Raw genomic sequence first — 22,233 nt, forward strand, 5'->3', positions numbered from 1 at the left:
ACGCCGCTGCAGCGGATCAAGGGACTGGTGCATCACCAGCAAGTGGGCTTAAGAGTTCTGACAAAGTGAAATTCGTTGCTTCTCCATTCCACGCGTCGTTCCTTTGAGAACATCCGGAACACGAATTGCAGATTTAATTTTGTCATCGTGAATAATTTCTGGGGATCACCTCATTGCCAATTTGAATCGTTAAAAAAAAGTGAAAAATTCGAAACGATACACCCAGGAAAGGATACGTTGGTGGTCGATACATTACGCGTTCTCGAAAACCATTATGTGCCACGAACATGCGTGGTCTTTACGCAGCACCATGCAGGGGTGAAAAAAACCACATGGCGGTCAGCGACGACGATGTGTGGGCCCAACTGGAGCGCACCCTTCACACGACGACAGCTCGGCTTCAAGAAGTGTGCTTGTGTGTCTATAGATAAGATCAGGAATCTTAAATTCTCGCACAGGAAGCTCCCGGTGTCGCCACAGTGTCGAGCATCTTCCAAACTCTGAACGCTGATTAGGAACTCCGGGAAAATCGTCGGTGGCATCTCTTCACCGGGATCCTCGATAACCACGTTGAATTATGGCTTGTTTAAAACGGAAACAGGGCACGATGGATGCCCGGGAGTACGAAGGTGACGGCGTGTAAAGATGGCGCGCTCCCGTTTGAAGATATATGGTTCAGGCGGCGGGTGGCAGCGCAAGGGCTCGGCCCCTGTGGTCTCCTCCCGCTGATTATCGATATCCGTTGCTTTCCGGCCGAATTCCTCGCTTCTGTGGACTTCGTTGCTGTTTTACTCCAGTAGTGTTTGCCAGAGCGTCTCTTGACTGGTCTTCTCCTACACCGCCTTTTCCTTTTCGCAAACCTTGCGGAACCCTCTAACACGAACCAGGGCTGCAGGTCAAGGACTGAAAAACAAAGAAACAAATACCAGATAGTTTCCTCTTCACTCAACTAGGCTCAGTGGTTGGTCTTTTTCGCCTCACTGACATGAATCTTTCAAAGATACGCGCATGACCTGCAACATGCGACGAATGTGCCCGAAACGTAGCGTTGGTGAAGCATTCCTTTTGACGCATGCGTCACCCTTGCAGCTTTCCCAAAGTATATTACACAGGCCTGTGTTGTGAGGATGTCCCCTACTTTGGTGGATGCATTTAGCATCGCCACTGCTCGCACACCCGATGTATGTGAACAAACACTGCAAAACAGAGCTTGTGGGAATAGCGGAACCTTTATCAAAGATAACAGCAGCGTCTGCAGTGACTGACTGTCGAGGCATCTCGACTCTTCCTCTTACATAGCGTTCTCAACAGCGATAGAACCTGAAGTGTTGTCGTTTCGCTTTCTGGCATGTGGTCTGCTGGACATGCTTCGAGGCCAGTGAATTGCACAGCGTGATATTTTGTGCATGCTACATTTAGTATCAAAGCAACGTATTCGAATGTCCACACGTGAACTCAGTCATTAATTCGTATTTTTTTTTTTGCGCAGGACTGTCTGCAAGACTGCCAGCAGAGGATCGAAAAGACGCTGGTGAGGAACTACCCGGAACTCACTAAGAGCCTTGCGGCTTCTCTAAACGGCACTACCCCGACGCCAACTCCGGCATCGACACCATCGGGGGACTACGCAGTTAAAGTGAGCGCCGAGACTGTCACGCTGGAGTCAGAGACCCCCGAGACCCCTACCGACGTCCAGGACGTTCTATTTTGAACTGCGGCCTCCCCCAAGGCCTAGGCACTGCCAGAATATCTTAGGAAAATTAAAAAAAGAAAGAAAAGAAACAAGACGAGAATGCCCTGTCACTGTGCTTCATTAGTGGTCGATAAGCACAGCGATGTGTGGCTTCAACTCGTGCTCGACACATCTCGTTCGACAGACGTCGTGGTCGACAAGCCCAGCGATGTGTAGCTACAAGTTTACGACCTCAGCCACAACACCACCCCTTGTCTGCCAAACCCTTCAAACAGCTGCAGGAAAATGCAATAGAACTCGTTTGAGGAGGGACTCCGGTGTTCACCCCGAGTACCCATCCGTCTTAGTAAATGCAATTGAACACTTGAACACTTCTGTGCGTGCGTGCGTGTACGCGTGTGCTGCCACAGTTTTCTTGTGACTTTCGGCGAACTGTATTTAGTCCTAATTTTCTATTCATCGCTTCATTGCTGCCAGCTGCCTGCCGAGAAAGGAAGCAAAAGAAACGTCTTTGCCAACGGGAAGAAAGCCAGTGACAATCTTTTCTAACCAGACCTCAGCATCCTTGCTACTCCCCAAAGGCTTTTTCTTTTTTGTCCCACGTGAAAAGATACTGAAAGAACTGCAAGGCTGACGAAAACGTTTGATGGTGACTGAAGATGTGAACTGTTCTAGAAACTTTTTTTTAAACCTTTGTCTTCGCTTTGCCACTGGGTGTTGGTCGAAGATGGTCACTCTTGACTCGTTCGTGCATTTTTTTATTATTATTTGCTCGACCTTGACATTAAGTCGAGAGAGAAAAACAAAGAGAGCAAAAGTTGGAGTGAAGTGTGATTGCAAGTAGTGTGCCTTGTGCAAAATGTGCGTCTCGGATGTAACAGAAAGCAGAGATGTGAAGACGCCTAGTCAACGATGAACGTGACTCTTTTTAATGTTATGTTTCAGTTTAGTCTGCATGGCATTGTATTGGTGTGTGTAAGAGACCAACTACGAAGATGACGGCTAGAAAAACGAAAGCAATGGTGCTGCACGAAAACTTGACTATTATATTTTTGAGTGATATGAATTCGATTTTTTTTGAACTGTCTGCTTGTATTTCGTGCGTGCTTGAGGACATGGCGAGAAAGAAAGCAAAACAAAATGAGACAGCCGTGACAAGTGTCGTAGTAAGGAATTCTGGGAAACTGCAAAGAACCAGATGACCAGTTAGATGACGCTTTGTGGCAAAGCCAGGAATATTTCGTTGCAAAACTTTCTGTAAGATTTCCCAAGCATGGGCTTTTCAAGGGCCCTTTATTCGTACCTTGGGCTTTTATTTTGGTCGCTGGAATGGAAATCGGAATCACTTAACTTAACCTTGAGTTCGAAGTAACCCTGAGTAACCTTGAAGGAATTTAGCCGTGATGCTGTTGCGAATTTACCGCGTGCATGATGCGTGTGTGTGAGCGTTACCGTGTGGTAAAAAGAAAACTCAGGAAAGGCGGGCAGTAGTTTTTTTTTCGAGGTTTAAGTGGGTATTATTATATTATAGCAATAATTATTTTTATTGTCTTTTGTTGTTGGATCAAGTCCTCTATAGCGTTGCACGAAGAGCACCAGGGCATTTTTTGAGGGTGTGTCACCTGTGTTTTTTCGCCTACTTTTTTGTGTATATACATAATGTCTTATCTATACAAGTGCTCGTCGATCGGCGAGACAAGCTGCGAAATCGCGTTAGTGTTCGAGCGGTATACTTTTTTCTGCCACTAGCTCCCCTCTGATTCAAGGTTACATGAATCCCAAAGGGCGTGGTATTTGTCACATGGGGTGACCACTGCGTTAGTGACTTAATACCTCCACTGTGAATGTCAGCTTTAGGCTTTTTTTTTCTTCTTTCGTTCAACTCGCAATTCGTAATCCGCATCCACTTTTAGCCATCCATGTGTCGTCACGTCACAACAGATTAATCGCATGCATCACCGGTTTTTCAGGTTCCGTTGTTCCACTAAGCAGGACATGTTTTGATGACGTAACCATCAAACAGTAGGAAGTTGTGCAGAACCTTTGATGAAGGCTCATCTCGTGCCGTCGTTTACTGTGCCGACCAAATCGGCGGCGAATCTTATTTTGTCGCCATTAGCGTCGATGCTTGCCCTGTGCATCGACATGACATGTTTGAGAGCAGCAAACAATGTCAACCCGACAAATAATTGTTGCGTGTAAAGCAGATATCGGCACTCTCACGATGACAAGTGGACATCTACTGTCGACACTTCATCATATCCGACTTCGATTTGACGCGTAATTAGGATATCTTTACACGGGATCACAAATGAGAAAGTGCGATTTAGCGCATCCTTTATCAAAACCTACCAAAAGTGCAAAGTCTAATGCCCCCTGGTGGCAGAACCGCGAACTAAAAACTCTCGAACCGCGGATGTTAAGCGTCGTTGGAGTATTCTTTATTCACAGTTGGAATGGAGAAAATACAGAAAACAGCAGTTCTTGACTGGAGCACCTCTTGCGCAAAGTCATCCAGCAATACCTCAGAGCCTCGTAATTTATAACTGTTAGTGTGCGTTCGCGTGTTGAAGCAGAGACGCTCCAGTTGACAAAAGAAAGAAAAATAGAAGAAAATGCAAAAAGATGCCGACGTAGCTGTCTCATTACCTAAGTAAAAACAAGAACCCCCATCCTGCAGACTATTGTCAAAGACTCGATGCCAGTCACACACCGCTTCATATATACATGGTGCAGGGAATGAAATAAAAAAAAAATGAGAATATCAACGTTTTTCGCTTTATCATAATTTTTTGTTGTTTCGCTGTATAAGCTGTCTTCCGCCAAAATATGCTGGTCATATGTTGTACACCTTGTCGAACAGCCAGTCTTATGTCCTTGCAGCTTTGTTCGTTTGTCCGGTCCGTTTGTTGGACACACCGTCATACGTCCATGTTTGTTCTTCCTGATACGCGTCCGTATAAATATTATATATATTATATATACATACAAATAATATTAGGTTACCACGCAGGCATTTAAGTACATTTTTTTGTCGCTTCTATTTTGTTCCCGCGTTTAAGCTGTGCGTCGCTGACCAGGATAGCGTGATGACCTGTTCTTTATTTGTACTAAGACAGAGTCCGTTTTGAAAGCGCAAGACGCCATCAGCTGCCAGATGATGAAGAAAAAGAAATTGTGATCCTTACAGACCCCAATTTTTTTCTTCGCGAGTACGTATGTTTTTATACGAACTTTAGAAAAGATTGACTCCCCCCACCCCTCCCTATTTATTGAAAGCACGGACGAGTTACACGGCTGTGTTCTTGGACTTCCCCCTTTCTGTTTTGATCTTCTCAAAGCATTTGGTTGGGCCACTGCCAACCTTTTCTTTTCCTTTATTATTGTTATTATTTTCTCCGCAGACTTTCGATAGCATCAGAGAAATGTCCACTGAGCCCTTGGGGCCCACATATTTTTTTTTCTCCCCCCAAGCTACTGATACCTCCTGAGATATGTGTTAGGTTATATTTTTGTCTTTGGGGGCGACTTTACGGTTGTACAAATAGGTAACCGCCATTGCGAAAAAAAGGTAACAACTACAAAATGACACTACAATCGCCTCAGGTACAACAATAAATAGTATTTTGGCTTCCAATTTCGCGTTTCGGGACCTGGTGTCTACCCAGGTGCTAAGGCAACGGAGCCTGATTTCGTATTCGTCTTACTGAGGGAAATTCTTAGAAAAAAGCTCGTAACATGGACGTCTGAATAGTTCTGTAGCAATTGAACGTTTCTACTAAAAACCAAAAAATCTGGATTCAAAATGCACAATGCACACAGCATGTCTTGTATTTTTTCTAATTGTGCCCCCTTTCGACAGGGGGTGCCACCATCAATCACCCCGTGGGGTGTTGTAAATATGAGGGACTCCCTGAAAATTCTCTGCTGCAGTAGGGAAGTCAGTCCTTGAATTTTCATGCGACAGTCCAGAAAGCAAGTGCACCGTCGAAAGCGAAGTGTACGCACGCTTCATGAATGCTACAGCCTGCAAACATTTTCTATATGAAGTGGCAGGCCCGACAACCATTGTCTATTGATCCGTTATCTAGAATTCGACATTTGGTAAAATGCAAGCTTCCGAGTGTCTTCATTCGTCTTCGAATCACGAATGTTCGCATTTCCCTCGCAGCGTATAGACACGTTTGCACACTTCAGGCGCGTGCGGGAATTACCGCCCGACGTTTCCTTCCAACAGCACGAAATGGGGAAGACTGTATTCAGAACAGACCACCACTTGGTACAATGCATTTCGTTTACATCATAGGAATCTGAAAAGAAGATTCGGATATTCAGTATGCATCCAGTATTGCATCCGCCTTTTCGTTCGCGTGAGGCTTCACCTTGAGACACATCACGGTGCGTAATGCCAGCGCTAGTTAGAAATCGTGGCCATATTTCCTTCTCATCGTTTTTTTTTTCAATCTGCCATGGTCGTTCAGGAAATTGTGCTTGAATATCATTACATCCATCGCTTCGTGATTTTTTTTATGTTATTTATCATAGCGTTCATTGCCTGTAGCGGACATATTTTCCGCGGGTATGCAGCTTTTTGGGTGTATGAACGTTCTTAAGGGAAACAAAAAAGTGCCCCTCATATTAGACTATCAACGATCACCTTGATGTGCTATCTTTCTTTTACTTTTTTTTTCTTTTGCTTCTCTTGGATCGCGGTCGTTGAGATTAAAAAGGATCGTATTTCAGCACACTTAAGTCTATTCCAAAAGTGAATAGCGAAACGAAAAAAAAAAAAAAGAATGCTTAAGAAGAAAACACGAAAAAAAAATTGTCTCATTGTGTTCTATGTAACCAATCTGGTACAGTGTTCTATTTGTTGACAAAAAGTGCCTGAAATGTGTACGCAAAGTTTATGCTGCGTCACCTATGGTATAGAAAAAAAACACAAAAAAATCAAGCATGACGACTTTCACGTCTTCATTTGTAAATACATGATTTGATCGTGAACAGTGATGTTTTTTTTGTTGTTGTCCCCGCAATAAATGAAAATGACAAATGTTCTCCTTGCGTCCGCACTTTTCCTGACTTGGTGTGCCCTTTCCTATGACTGGGCGTCACCAATCCACTCTGAGACGTACGAATAATAAGTATTTTCTGGGATTTAACGTCCGGAAACCACCACTTTGAGACGCGGTAGTGGAGGGCTCGGAAATTTCCACCACCATGGGTTCTTTAGTGGGTATACCTAAATCTAAGCACACGGGCTTCAAACATTGTCACTTCCACTGAAAATGCGGCCACCACGAACGGGATGCAATTCTGCGACCTGCGGGTCTCTCAAACGTACGAAATAAGCCCCTCTAAAATAACATTGCTGCAAACATGTCAAGGTGAAACGAAGTGCATTGCTGGCCTCATAAGTGTTTGCTTCCGTTGACACGAAGTCTGATGTTTATTTACAATTTTGATCAGACATGAATGAAGCTAAAAGGTTGTCTATACACGACTGACTAAACGTCTGGCCCTGACTCCACGACTACACCAAACAGCAGATAACTGCAGAAAAAAAAAAGTTGCGCATCTCCATGAAGTGGAGCGTGACGACTGGGCGAAGCTCTGAGTATCGTATCAATGAGCAATCGCACATTAGCCGAGCACTGCCCAATATAATAATAGGTATAATTAGGTATGCACGAGTAATTAGGTATAATTATGTATGTATGAGTAATTAGGTATGTATGAGTTAATTTATGGTGGTCCTGTGGATCACAATGAAATTATTCCTAAATGCTTAATTTGCATTATATGGGTGACATAAGGCGTGTATAGAAATTTCGAAAATCGCGTCTTCCACTCTTAGGCAATTCAAGGAGAAGAGTGAAAATTGCTGGAGGGGAGGATATGCCTCGAAAGTGAAGCCAAGAACCCGGCATTTTACCGGAGGCTAAACACCAGTTTAATATGGCTCATTTGTTGGGACATATAGTGCCCGACGTGCGCCTTTGTGTTACAAGTTTCCTTGAGAAGCTTTAACATATAGGCACATTATAGTAGAGGTCACCTCATCAATACTCTTCTTGATAGGTTGTTTTCGCCGGGAGCAGTGGCCTTATATTTAGCCTATGTCTACTGAACTCTGTTGCAACCCCTCCCCTTTTTTGTTCGTATGTGTGTCACATGTTTCGACTCTACCGTGACCACAACGGAAGAAAAAGCTAGGTCCCAACGAGCTTCGCCCCTAAAGAGACCTGGCATAGTCAGTCTAACGGCCTCGGGCTTTTGCCGAACACCCCTTGGAATTTACAAAGTGTCCTTCACTTTTATTGGTTTCTTACGAAGCCCTCCAGTGTCAAGACATATTTCAGAGGGTGATTAGACCTGGCATAGACAGTCGAACGACCTCAGGGTTTCGCCGAACACCCCTTTGAATTCACGAATTGTCCTTTACATTTATTTGTTTCTTACAAAGCCCTCCGATGACAACACTTATATGAGAGGGTGATCCGCCACATACAATACGACCAAGCAGGTTCGTTACACCAGAAACCCCTGGCTAGAGAGCATCACCGTCTTTATTGAAGAAAGTGTGCTCATAATGTCATGAAATTATGACAAACATTCCGGTACCTTGTTTTACTGAGTGGCTATTCTGAGAAAATTGTCAACAACCAACGCATCTACAAAGGAAGACATTAAATATATGAAAAAGTTAGTTTCGCTGACGTGCGTTCACTCGTGGTTTCAAGGAAGCATTGGTTGGAAACAGTCTACCGCTCTTCCACAGATCCACTCGATCAGAGATTCGAACCACTGAGCCCTCGCTCCGCCTCCATCGCAGTCACAATGTCAATGTATGACATCATCATAACGTCACACACAAGTAAAGCTTGTGTTATCACAAGGTCACGTCATCACGGGGCATCAAGATGCTTGGTTAAAGGAGGATAGATCACCGTGGTATTGCCAAACCAGGTGAGGAACAGAAACCTCGCAATCGCTTCGACTTACTAAGCACTGCAAAATGACATTCAGGTACATAAAGATCTCGAAGTGGGGCGAGGTGGGATCAATACTTTTGCTGTGAAAAAAAAGGGGCCTTAGGCTTTGAGTCGTCTTAAGTCAATGAACACGAAACACTGAGAGTGTTTCACTTGATCTTCATAGCAACTCCATAAAGTGCTTATCTCAACTTCAGTTTGCTTCTTCGTTTCTGGTTGAATTCAATTGGCGTCCCCCACAAAAAAAGAAAAGAAAGCAACGCTATTGAATACACGAACTGGTAAGCATGTCTTCTTTGCTCTTGTAAGATCTATAGAAAGATACATTCAGCATGCACGCTTACTATATATAGCATACCGTATTGCGTGATTAGATATCTTGATGTTCAATTGCAATGTCTATGGTTCTCTGGTACGCAATCTACAAGTAAACCTTAGTAACAGAACATTCACCTATTTTAGACCAATGCAATATCACCATTCCGTTCACCACGGCTTTTAAAGAGCACCCTTTCCGTAAGTGCATCGCCATTTTTGTTGCTAAATCAATGAGCATGGTCCCGACACCTGAGCTCATCTGTCTCAATAATTTTGTAGCTATATGACACTTCATTACGAGATAAGGATACCAATGCTTTAGGACATGAGATATCAGTGATTGTCCCTTTTTTATTCTTTTCTGCATGTAATGTCATTAGTGTTTCGAGAACTACGTCAACTCTAACTCAGCATTGCTGTTTGTTTTTTCCCACAAATCACCGTTTGCAGTTAGGAGAAAATAACCCCCCGACCACTCCACGTCATGGCCACATTCGGACAATGGAGCTGTAAGCGTGCCAGTGTAAGTTAATTGGTAGAGAGATCGCGTAGTGCAGTGAATCCACCACTATACTCGAAGTACTTACTCCTACACATTTCGAGCATAATCATCAGCATGATTATGTATTATCACCGCCATCATCTCGAGCTTCGTAATCATCACATTGATCAACATTCAGGATCACCAATTGGTTGTCATAACCAATTTAATTTTCATTGTCATCATAACCTTTACGAGCATCATCGCCATCATTTCGCTTGATTCACTACCCCTCTGTTGACCTGCGTGACTCCTACTATTTCTATGACTCGGATTACTATGACTGCCGCTACAATTACTACTGCTATGACTACTAATATGGCCACTACTATACTATAATACTACTGTTGCTACTAATATTACTATAACTATGGCAACTATTACTGTTGCTGCTACTACTACTACTATTATTATTACTACTACTACTACTGCGGCCAATACAATGACTACTACTACGGCTGCTGCTACCACCGCTACTACTATGACTACTTTTACTACTACTACGAAGACGATGTCGACGGCACAAGGCAGAACAGGACAGTCTTGCCGTTAAAAAAAATGGTCACAGGACGCCAAAGAATACTCGAGGGTCCGGGCACACGTCAACTTCCACGCAACTTATCACTGACCATACAGTGTTCCCGTATCAACATAAGATTCCAAAAAGCTCCCCCCCCTGCCCCCCCCCCCGTCATCACACTACGCCCCGATGCGTGGGAACCGCGCCCATGTTGTGATGATTGGAGCGGCGAAGCGTTTAAAAGGCCATCTGTAGTAGTATGTGTACATACAGATGCACTCTCGCCTCAATCCGGCTCCCTGCGGGACTTTAATGAATCGACCTTGACTGAGGCCAAGTCGCATGCTGCGGCTGGACTTGGAAGAGAGGCACTGTGCAGCAGCAGCAGCACAGCCTCCTCCCCTGCCCGTCCAACGGAGTATCACGAGCGAAAGGACCAGAAACGCACGAAAGAAACCGGATTCTCGTGACGTCACTGGACGGGCCGGCTGCGCTAACAGCTCCGCAGAAGCGTCGTAAATGCGTTTCGATCATCTTCCGCAGCGCGAACCGGCGACGAAAACAGGCATTTTTGTATTTGCTTCTTCTCGCTTCGCGGCGAGAGATTGCACTAGTGAGAGACAGAAGAAGAGGGAGACCGAGAAAGGAAGAGGAATAACTTCAAGTTCTCCGAAACGCAGTATATTGGGTGGGGCCGTGACTTGGCTGTCGATTGCCGCTTCGTACTGAGCGGTCATACATCCGACAGCCTTGCGTCGTGATTCGCTGTTTGTTTTTCAACTTGCACGTGATCGGCGAATGGGACTGTCCTGGAGGTCCTAAGTCAATTTCGTGCATTCTGCGCCGTCTTTTTTTTTACGCCTAATTGTTAAGTCCTTATTGGGGATCCCGGATGAAACTTCTCTCCAACAAGAACATGTGTCTGTGAAGGCTGACACAGTATGTTCAACAAATTAATCGGTATTCAGCATTCGTAGAAGCAGGTCGCACTCGAAACAACGCTGGCTAAGCACAATGTTCGCTTATCTGTACAAAGGCCACACTATAGAACCTGAATGCGTGTTCAGGTGTCCGTAGCTACAGAGCTGAGTTGACGTAACCATCTTTTGAATCCCGAGGTCATTTAAAACGTCATTTGATATATAACACGATGGTTGCACAGTTAGGAATCATGGGTTTCGTATGTTATTATTGTCATCACGAAGAGCGGTACACATATATTGACACCAATCAAATCAAACAATCTGCTCAGTGGCACCTGAAAAGCTTAAATGCATGTTAGACCCACATGCATCAAAGGGAACGCTGAAGTGTCAAAGGAGCTGATGCGCAATGCTGGATTCTCGTCTTCTAAATTGTTGAAGGGTACGAGGCGATTGATGAAACAAGGATCAAGTGGAACTTCCTGCGAGAACATTAACGCCTGCGTGTTCTGAAGTTTGTGAAAAAGTTCCTTCTCTATTTCATGTTGTTACCATCAAATGAGTGATTGATCTGACGCCGTAGAAGTCTGACGATGAGTAGTACGTGTATATTTGCTAGGTATTCTGAGTAATTCGACAATGACGCTGAATGAACAGCTGCGGTCAGCCTAATTGGCGATGATCCTGCACATGGGAACCTTAACACGAGCGGCTTAGGCTCACTTTATGTATACCGGCTATAGAATTTCTAACGGCACATTCACTGTTCCAGCCAAAGAATGAAATTGCAGTCTATAATGTCATCCTGGCTTCTAAGTTATATGTGAGAAAACAGCATGATCAACGGAGACGCCAAGCTTACACATTCAAATTTTATTCGACTTGATGTGGCGGATATACAAACTCAAACTGTGGATACCATTCGGAAAAAAGCTGATGTACAGTCTAAAACAAAAGTTCGTTTCAAGATGACCAAGATGATAGAGCCAATTGCAAGAAATTTGTACAAGCTGAGTCATATTTATACATGAAATGAATGGTCCTATATACAATACAACTCCGGTTTTCCATATCATACATGCAAATTATGACCACAACTTCACTATAACAAGAACAATAGATGCACTGCAACTTCAAATCTCAGTCAAAGTCAGACAAGAAAATCAGCGAGAGCTTCCGTAAACCTTCCCCCTAATGTTCATGCAAAAGGGCGTTTCATCTTGACTTATGTGTTCTGTTTTCACGTTTAGTGTTTGCGTGCTCTGGAATGAGCATCGTAAAATATTTTACAAATGGCATGACTCAATTAGTTGGGCTCCTGGTTGTCAGACGTACAAGTACGGGGTGAAGGCCTCGTCAGGAGACACATGAGTCTTCTTTCGCCTTGCACGATGTGATTTTGCAACGTGTTTATGTCTGACATGAAACTTAATTGAAATGGAAACTCTGTTCACCGCTTAGCTCTAATTCGCAGTCACAGTAAGGCGAACAATGTGAATGAAGGAAGTTGTATAGCATCGATCATTGCACGTAACTGCACGGCGTGCTTATCGCACGTGAAGTGCTATACTATAAGCACGCCGTTCAAAGCCTGATCATGCGATGGGCGACGCCATGGCGCCACGGTCAGCGTCTTTTTTGGACCTCCCGCGCGATTGTCGATGCTATCACACCCGAAGCTTTTTCACTGCCGACGCAGCAGGTCGCCCCGAGCCCACCCTATAGCCACACCGGCACTCAGACGCGCATGCGACTGGACGATGGCCCGACCGCACTGGTCATATCGGTAGTAGTAAAAAGCAGCCAGCACTTCGTGGAAGTTACATAGGCCTGGCAGCATACACTCACTAGAAAACGCTTCGTTAGAATTCGTACAGGTGACAGCGTTTATCAGGCTTTCAGCGGCTCAAAGCTATAAACCCACATCGTGATTGCAGGGAGTGTTCTTTAACAATCGTTCATGACGGTTTAGTGTGATTACTTGGCCGGTTTGTAGGACTTTTCGTAAAGATATAGAGATAGTTGTTTATTAGTATGTTTACTCAATTCAATGCCTACTGAAGACATCCCCACCCCAACCACGTCCAGGGATCACATATACCTTTTTTTTTTTTTTCATGTATCCTCTTCAGACTCCTTCCTCCACAGGGAAGTTGGTACTAATGTTCTGAATGAAAACTCAAACTCAGATATTATATATGCCCGGTTTTCGTTTCGGAGGACAAGTGGACCGTCTGTCAATAGCATACGTTTCTTTTTTTTTCGCTTCCTGGAGAAGGCAACGTGCCAGCAGTCTGCACGAGCACATGTCACGCGCGGCATTTTTCAGGTGCGAGGACTACGTAACAAAGTGCCCAAAGAGGGTTTCACTGAAAGTTCCGTCATACACGGTATAACCACGGCTCACTTTTCCCGAAAATAACTACGGCTGGTCATGAGGATACAAACTGTGGTAAAGGAGCCTAAATAATCTAGCAAAAACTACCCACACGAGATGCACAAACCAAAGAAAAGAAAACAGCATATATATGCATGCGATTACGTAACGAAAGCCGAGCGTTCCATGACCTGTCCTTATGTGCAAAGCTTACTGATGTTTCGCGACACAAACCGATACACGCATGAGCAATCTGCACGGACATCTCTACTCCCTATACCATGCCGAGGCCGCGGCCGCAGACATGTCCGCGATTCGAGGACAACAGACGGTCGCACTAAGCGGAGGCCGTCCAATCAACGGAGCGCGTATTATATACACAGGTATAGGCGCATTCCACAGGCCGATGGGGGAGAGGTGATGCAGAGAGGACCCAACGGCGGGCCCTTCAGCGTCTCCAAAAGCCGCCACCGCGTTCCTCAGCAATCCGGGCTTGACGGCCGGAGGTCCATGCACCGCGTCCTGTGCTACGCCGGTGGCTCAAGAGACACGGGCGGTGCGGTTACTTTCGGAATTCCTTCCTTTGACGCGTGACCCCCGCTCCCTCCTCTGTTGCAGGTACCCTCCTGTATCAGCGAACGACTATCAGCGTCTGATGTCTTTATTGACAATCACGAGCCATTAAATATCTCAGGTCATTGATAGCCAGTGAGGAAGTTGATTCCCCCCTCCCCGGCACTCTTGGTATTCCGTCACTCTATCCCGTCTCCCCCCCCCCCCTTTTTTTTTGCAAGCTCGATGCATCTTTCTGTTTACCTTATCCTGCATTGCTCCCCTCTGCTTCTGTTTGCAACAAGTCTTCGCGTCCCCACTTCATTAGCAGACCCCCCCCCCCCCCCACTGACCTTTCAAGTACGCGCACACTCTGCCGTCTATCTAACATCGCCTTGTCTTATTTATTCTCTGAACAACGCTGCAATCAATCAATCACCTAATCTCTTCCGCACTACCACCCGACTCACGAAGAGTGTTCCGAAGTTAACGCGTGCACAAAAACGAGCGTGTGCGCCTTTTTACAAGTACTCCAATGTTTGGGCTCTCTTCTTAGACAGTAACCATGCATTACAAGTCACAGAGGTTTGATTTAATGAAAACCCAAGGATAGTTAAGCAAAGAAAATTAAGTTTATATGTGATATTTTTAAGTGTATTGTAGTATTGTGATATAGGTGAAACCAAAATGGAAGAAAAGATTTGCCGCCGGCAGGGGCCGAACGTGCAACCTGATTACGCACTCTATTCTCTAACGAATCCATACTTTATAATCTGCTGGTTTTCATTTCTCACCGTCATCATTGTCAGTCTGACGACACCCACTACGGAGCAAATATTTTTCTCAAGTTGCGCCAATCAACCCGGTCCTGTGCTAACCAATGCACGCTACACTACTACCACGTTATACCACGTTATTCCACTGCCACGTTTTTAATCTGATCTGTCCTTCTAACTTTCTGTCTACCGCTCAAGCGTTTGCCTTCCCCTGTAATTCAGTCAGTTACCCTTAATGACTGCCGGTTACCCTGCCTACGCGCTACGTGCCCAGCCCATGTTCATTTACTCTTCTTGATTTCAACTATGACGTCCTTATCACCCATTTGTTCCCTCATCCATTCACCTTTCTTCATTTCTCTTCAGATTACACCTATCGTTTTCCTTTCCGTTGCTCACTGTGTCGTCCCTAAGTCGAAACCTGTTTGTAAGGCTCCAGGTTTCTGCTGCGAGAAGATGCAGCTAATACTTTCCTCTTGAGGGGAACAATCATGATGCGCGAATGCTTTCCGAATGTGCTTCAGCCCATGCTTCTTCTTAATTTTTTATTCCGTTCTTGGATCGCCTCCATGGTTGCTACCTGTCCTGAGTAGACGCATTTCATTGCAGCTTCCATTGACTCACCCACTATGGCAAAACGCTGTGCAGAGACTATTGCACATTACTTTAGTTTTATGCGTATCAATTTTTCAGACACACACCTTTGCTTTCCTTGTCCGATGCAGTCATCACGAGTTGTAATTCGTCCCCCGAGTTGCTCATCATGCAATGTCATCACCATCAGGTTATTAAGATACTCTCCATAAGTTTTATTATAAAGTTAAGTTTTTGGGGGGGAGGGGGGGCAAGGGCGTCTAAGGACAAAGAGCGCCAGTACAAGTGTTGTTTCGTTTCAAGTTATAAGTCTAAAATTTAAAACAAATGTTGTGTAGAGAATGTCCATAAAATATTTAAAACAGTGTTTTTGAAAGCAATTTCTTGTCCTCAACTTTTAACAATTTAAGGCCCGGAAAACTTCCTGCAAGCACATGGTGAACAGCATAGGGGAGACCAGGTCTCCCTGCCTTAAAACATTCTTCATCGGAATCCTGCCGCTTTCTTTGGGGAGGAGTATGGTTTTCATTAGGGCTGCGACAAACGAAGAAACAAGCCCTCCTAATTACCTTCCTTCATCAGAGAGTCTCTTCTAATGACAGAAGGGGACTCTGTGAAGGTCTCCATTTTCTTTTTATGTTAGGCACAACCTGCCCGTTACATTTGAGAATCGCTTTGTGTAATGCATCTATCCCCCTAATTTGCAACATATCGCTTGAATGGTGTTCTGGATAATCGGAGAAGAAACTGTGCCTAGCAATAGGCTCTGGCTTTTCCAGTGACCCGTATGATAGTTTTACTTCGCACGCGTATAGGTCCACAACAAAGAGTCTAAGACGTACCGTAGGCCTAGCGGTAGGTTCCGGCGCTGGAGCGTAGCCTTCAAGTTTATCTCTAGTTGCCCAAAGAGAACCGGCGTCGTCGGGGAGTAGGTCCGACTGCACTCCTGTAGAGTACCGAAATGCGAACATTTTAGATATTAGAATCTTTTATCTTGTACGTATACTTCTTTACGATAACGCGTTACTATAGATACCAAATAGAATATGCGCATGCGTGGATCTTTATGAAATGGTACTTACGTAACGTAAACTACCCGCCTGAGAGGCTTTACGTTTGCGGCCCTCTTTCGCGAATCCTCCTTTGTTCGTGTGGACTCGCGATATCTGATTTGCAGATACTTGAACTGTCAGGTGAAAATAAGCCGAAGTGCAAGCGCCAGGAGTGACTCCACTGTTTCAGCCGAATTACCTAGGATGAGAGTGCCTAGAACATCAATGCCGTAAACGCGCGAGCCCTGGACAGGAGGGATATGTGGCGCCATCTAGCGGTGCCAAAATGAAGCAAGCAATCACAAAATTGGCATTGCTGAAAAATTCAATATTGTACGTCTTGTGTAAAAAGCTCGACTAGGCGTTATTACGAGTGAAATACCTTTTGAATCATTTTCACCTAAAAAAACATTAGGCGTAAACCAACGTCTTGAGAGCTGTGGTTGCACGAAGTGTTTCAAGATGTCATGTCCATCATTGCGTTAACCTAGTATTTCTTCAGCCTTTTGCGCATACGAGGATATTGTACACAATAAAAAAACATGTCGTGATTTTGCCGCAGAGGTGATTCAATCCTATATAAATAGAAGTATAGTATAAATGCAGCTAGCATCACCATTTATGGTATGGAAAAATGTAAAATCATAGGTTTACGTACATACGTAGTACTTTGCACGCAAGAACTAAAACAGGACTAACAGTAGGGCTAGTTGGTGATACATTATGAGCGGCAACAGCGCACAAACTCACAGGATGAAGAGAAGGCACACAAACAAGCGCTGACTCTCATCTGAAAAATTTATTGAACTTGACAAATTATCTGAGCACACGAGATAAAAACACACAGAACATGCTCAGAGGGGCCAGCGAAAGACCGTGTCGACATCATTAACAATTTTACGCTACGGGCAATTGCGAAGGCGCGACAAATTCAATTCAAACAAACATGCTACTGATTAGAATTTCTTCTTTTTCATGTATAGATATTGATGTTTGACTAACGCAGGACTCGCCTTCTTTTTTGATATGGAATACTTCCACTAGTTCTCTTGTGATCTGATCGACATGTTTGAAGAGCACTGTCGTTTCATTGAACAAGTGCCTGCATCCAAAACGTTGAGAAACATGCATTTCGGTAAGAAAATAAACGCAAACCGGTATTCGGTATAACATGTTAACGTAAAGAAGTATGCGTACACGCTCAAAACCCCTTATTTATTTTTTATCACTTACCTTTATTGTGCGTTTATGGACCACATTCATACTATCAATCAGGTAATAGAGAAGTGCTCGGAGTATAACCAACCACTATACATAGCCTTCATAGGTTACGAGAAGGCGTTTGATTCAGTAGAAATATCAGCCGTCATGCAGACACTGCGGAATCAGGGCGTCGATGAAGTATATATAAAGATCCTGGAAGAAATCTACAGGGGATCAACTGCTACCATAGTGCTTCATAAAGAAAGCAACAGAATACCAATCAAGAAGGGTGTAAGGAAGGGGGACACCATCCTCCCATTGCTATTTACCGCGTGCTTACAGGAGGTTTTCAAAAGCCTACAATGGGAACAGTTAGGGATAAGAGTTAATGGAGAGTACCTTAGTAACCTGTGCTTCGCCGATGACATTGCATTGCTGAGTAACTAAGGGGACGCATTGCAACTCATGATTACGGAGTTAGACAAGGAGAGCAGAAAGGTGGGTCTTAAAATTAATCTGCAGAAAACGAAAGTAATGTACAGCAACCTCGGAAAAGAGCGGCGCTTCGAGATAGGTAATAGTGCACTTGAAGTTGTAAAAGACTATGTCTACTTAGGGCAGGTAATAACCGCAGAGCCGAACCACGAGATTGAACTAACTAAAAGAATAAGAATGGGGTGGAGCACATTTGGCAAGCACTCTCAAATTATGACAGGTAGATTACCACTATCCCACAAGAGGAAGGTAAATAACAGCTGTATCTTGCTGGTACTTAGCTACGGAGCAGAAACCTGGAGACTTACAAAAAGGGTTCAGCTTAAATTGAGGACGACACAGCGAGCAATGGAAAGAAAAATGGTAGGTGTAAACTTAAGAGACAAGAAGAGAGCAGAGTGGATTAGGGAACAAACGGGGATTAAGGATATCATAGTTGAAATCAAGAAGAGGAAATGCACATGGGCCGGGCATGAAGCGCGTAGACAGGATAATCGCTGGACATTAAGGGTAACTAACTGGATACCCAGAGAAGGCAAGTGGGTTAGGGGAAGACAGAAGGTTAGGTGGGCAGATGAGATTAAGAAGTTTGCGGGTATAAATTGGCAGCAACAAGCACAGGACCGGGTTAACTGGGGGAACATGGGAGAGGCCTTTGTCCTGCAGTGGACGTAGTCAGGCCGATGATGGTGATGATGATGAAGTTAAGATTTCTGTACCGGCATTGGTTAGCGGTACAAAAAAACAGGTATGAATCGAAATCAAAGTCTAGGAACATACAAGCTGCTGAACTGCAAGCAATGAAATGTATGCAGCACCATCTATTTAACATCTCTCAATACAACGGGTAAAGATGAACACTAATTTATAGTTAGTTACAAATCACTCAAGTGAAAATGACCTTTCGGTGTCGCTGTGAGAGAGCTCAAACCAAGAAATAACAACGAAACAGGGGCAGTGATCATATCGCTGAAGGCGGCGATGAAGTCACTGATCACATCGATGTAACTGGAAATCTGGCTGGCTCCGTGGCGTTCATTCAGTTGCTAATGAACCTAAAAGAGCTAAATATATCATCATTGCGAGATGATATACAAGACACTGCTCATTTGCTGTAAAATCTGCACCTACACGTGGTCCTAATTTTCTTACTATTTAAAAAATGTTAATGACATAGGACCACCGCATGCTTTCATAAGTTTAGCCCATGACGTGGCATGTTCCAATGGCAAAGAAATAAAAAAAGCTGGCGACCCGGCCATAACCTTGATCAGTGAACGTGACCACCGGTTTGCGTTCGTCCGAGGGAGTTATACATTGCAAACCCTGGTTACCCATCTTTCAAATCAATCACAGAGTCTCCCCTTTCTAGACACGAGGCCAGCACTCCCCACCTCCAGGATACTGATCCCGATCACTATCGGCGTTATTCGCCGAAACTCACTCCTGATAGTGAGTGTGAACCGTATTTCGAGCGAGCTGGTCAACGAGTACGTCGCACGCCATGCCCAGCCTCGGCTTAACCAAATCGCGGCGTTTTTCCTGCGGCATCACGATCTGCCCTCCGCGTATAGCACCGGCGAATCATGTTCCACTCATCAACTTGCCCCAAGCGACGACAGATTAGGATCGGCCTCGCTCAAATTCACGTCGTGTAGTCATATGCGTACGCCTCGAATGATTTCGTGCCAGCGAGCAATTGACTTCACTCACGCATTTCGCGCTCACCGTGGAACGACCTGGCCCGAGGCCCGGATCAGATTATGAAAAGCAAAAGCTGCACCACGGAGAGAGGCTCTACGCTTTCATTATTTGTTGTTTCGCTCTTGAATGGGAACTTCAAGTCTGATAGAGCGCCCTACAGTGTTCCACGAACTTGCTCGATAGCTATAGACGGCCTCATACTCCAGTGTCGGCCCGCGACCTACCAAGCATCCGATCATGGCGCCGACACGCCATTAACAGGGAGGCCTTAAACGCGCGCCCCGCGTCACCTCCGCCTTTCCGCTTCGCCCCTTGATTAATCTCCCGCGCCTTGCGAACCACTCATCTTGACGGCGGCAGTGGCCAAAGCGCGAACACCCCCAACGACTCCCCTTCTTGAGCAGTAAACAAGACCCCCATCTACTCCCTCGGCCTCTTTCGCCGCACCTTCGCCCTTCTTCCTACAGGAGGCGCACGCTTGTCGTGCCATTGCAGTGCACGAAGCCAACGCTAGCCAGGCCAGTAGTGAAATGGCGGCGGCGCTGCTGCGCTATAAAATGGCCGTTGCTCTTCGGTGTTTTGAGTGCGTACCGCGGTGCCCTGGAAAGCCTTGCGCGCAGTGCGGCAAACATGAAATGAAAGAGGAAGGCCTACTGGTGGACCTCGGAGGCCGACTAATAAGCGCACCGCCCTTATTGCTGAGGTGTACGGCTCCTCCGTGGCATGTCTTGGTAAAAGTAAAAACCGAGAGAAATAATAACGAAGACCGACCCACAAGCAGGCGACGACTCGCGAGCGAGCCACGATATGCACGCTTCTCTCTATAGCTTCACGCATTTTCGTCTTTTTTTTTGGTGTAGCTCACTTGCTGCTGTTTTATCTATATATAGTCTGTGTTCTTTTTTTGTGTTTATTTGAGTTCTTGGGGTGGTTTTACGCTGGAGGGCGGACGGCGGTGTTGCACTTGCTTTTGCTGCGTTGCTGTCTTGGCTTCGGCCGCTCTCCGTCTATCGCTCATTTGACCACTCCCGTGACCCGTTAAAAGAATTCCCCGATGGGCATCGCCAAGACGAAGGTTCACGTGCAGCACCGAATGATGGTTAGTTCCGTGCAGCGAAAATCGACCACACCAAATGTTCGCACACTAACGTAATCCTAAAGGATGGCAAGTCGAACATGCCACCTCTCTATGTCAGCAATATACACCATAAGTGTGAGCATACCCCAGGCCGGGTTCTGAACGCCCCCCTTTACTGATACCCGCGCTATGTTTCGTTTATTACAGGCATTGCCCATGCATGTCTTTTTCTGCACTGTTTTGGAGTGTACATCGTTGACAAGGTAGTGGTCTGATTGTCACGAGTGTCGCGCACGACGCGACGTAATCACTGGGTGATTGTTCGAAGTCAAACAGCCCATGAGATGAATACCGAGGGCACACACTGTAGGAAACTCAATGAACGCGTTAGAAGAGTAATGATTCCAAGAGCCAAAGCACAGGCTTCCAGGAAACCCGTGCCTAATGAGTTGTGCTCCGATGCGCAGCTTTTACAAACTTCCGCAATTTGTGTTCCGCGCAGTGGAGAATGATCTGGCGCAACGCTATCCCCAGAAGGCCAGTCACACTATCTGAAAAGAACTCGCCCTCGCGCGCTTGCAATACATATGCAAGAAGCGGCCGTACTCCCAAGTACAAGAAAATATAGCCGTTAGAATCGTCTCGACCCCTGCACACAACTGCAGCACTGTTTTGCGGATTAGCGGAGGTGCTGCTCTCGCGTCGGCACATTCTGCGCGCATCGGGGGCCATTTGCTCGGTGAGGATAACAAGGTGTGTAAGATCCGCCTGGCCTTCGGGATCTCTGTTTTCTTTCGTCGAAGTGGCGGCCGCAATTCATGCTGTCTGACTTTCGCGGCGCCTATGTTTTCTTTTGTTTTTCTTTCAAGTGGGATGAAGGCAGGGTGGGAAAATAGTAGACGGCTGAGGAGGACGAGGAGGGAGGGTAGTTATATCCGCTGCGTGTCTACCGGAGTTTACCGACTCTGCAGGCGCGGTGGGTGACGACAAGGAACGTACACACGCTTCTTGTGTATACCGTTGCGTCTGACCGTTCAATTCACATGAGCCACGTAGAGAACCGGTACCATATTCGCGCATGTTTTGTTTCCCCATCTTTCCAAGTAATGGAACACCCTTGCTCTTGGGATAAGCTTAGCGACTTCGGTGCTTCAATTTGGAATCTTACCTTAATTCTTTCATGTTTTTCCCTGAAGCCTCGTATTCGCTAGTCTTTAGGCTGACTCCCAGTCCTCTTCTGTCCTTCTCGTTTGGCGTAAATCGCTTGCCCGATGGCATAAGGACATTTTTTGGGTGTCGTCTTTTCTAATTGATAACGTTAAGTGGGACAAGTCCCAACACATACTGTGAGATGTCACAATTAAGTGCACGACCCATCAGCCAATATCACTGAAAAGCAATGAGGCCACTGT

At 45.4% G+C, this 22,233-nt stretch overlaps 1 protein-coding gene across 2 annotated transcripts in view; it reads left to right on the top strand.

Annotated features, from left to right (window-relative positions):
• LOC119164328 (G1/S-specific cyclin-D2) overlaps positions 1-6,750 on the top strand; it is a 326,130-nt gene extending 319,380 nt beyond the window's left edge. For both annotated transcript variants that reach the window (XM_075871405.1, XM_037416501.2), the window contains one exon: positions 1,490-6,750. In XM_075871405.1, the coding sequence (XP_075727520.1) occupies positions 1,490-1,711 (222 nt within the window). In that variant the 3' untranslated portion in view covers positions 1,712-6,750. The remainder of the gene's footprint in view (positions 1-1,489) is intronic.
• Positions 6,751-22,233: the final 15,483 nt, after the last annotated feature.

Source organism: Rhipicephalus microplus, chromosome 8 (genome assembly GCF_043290135.1).
Source record: "Rhipicephalus microplus isolate Deutch F79 chromosome 8, USDA_Rmic, whole genome shotgun sequence".
NCBI classification, from domain to species: Eukaryota; Metazoa; Arthropoda; class Arachnida; order Ixodida; family Ixodidae; genus Rhipicephalus; species Rhipicephalus microplus.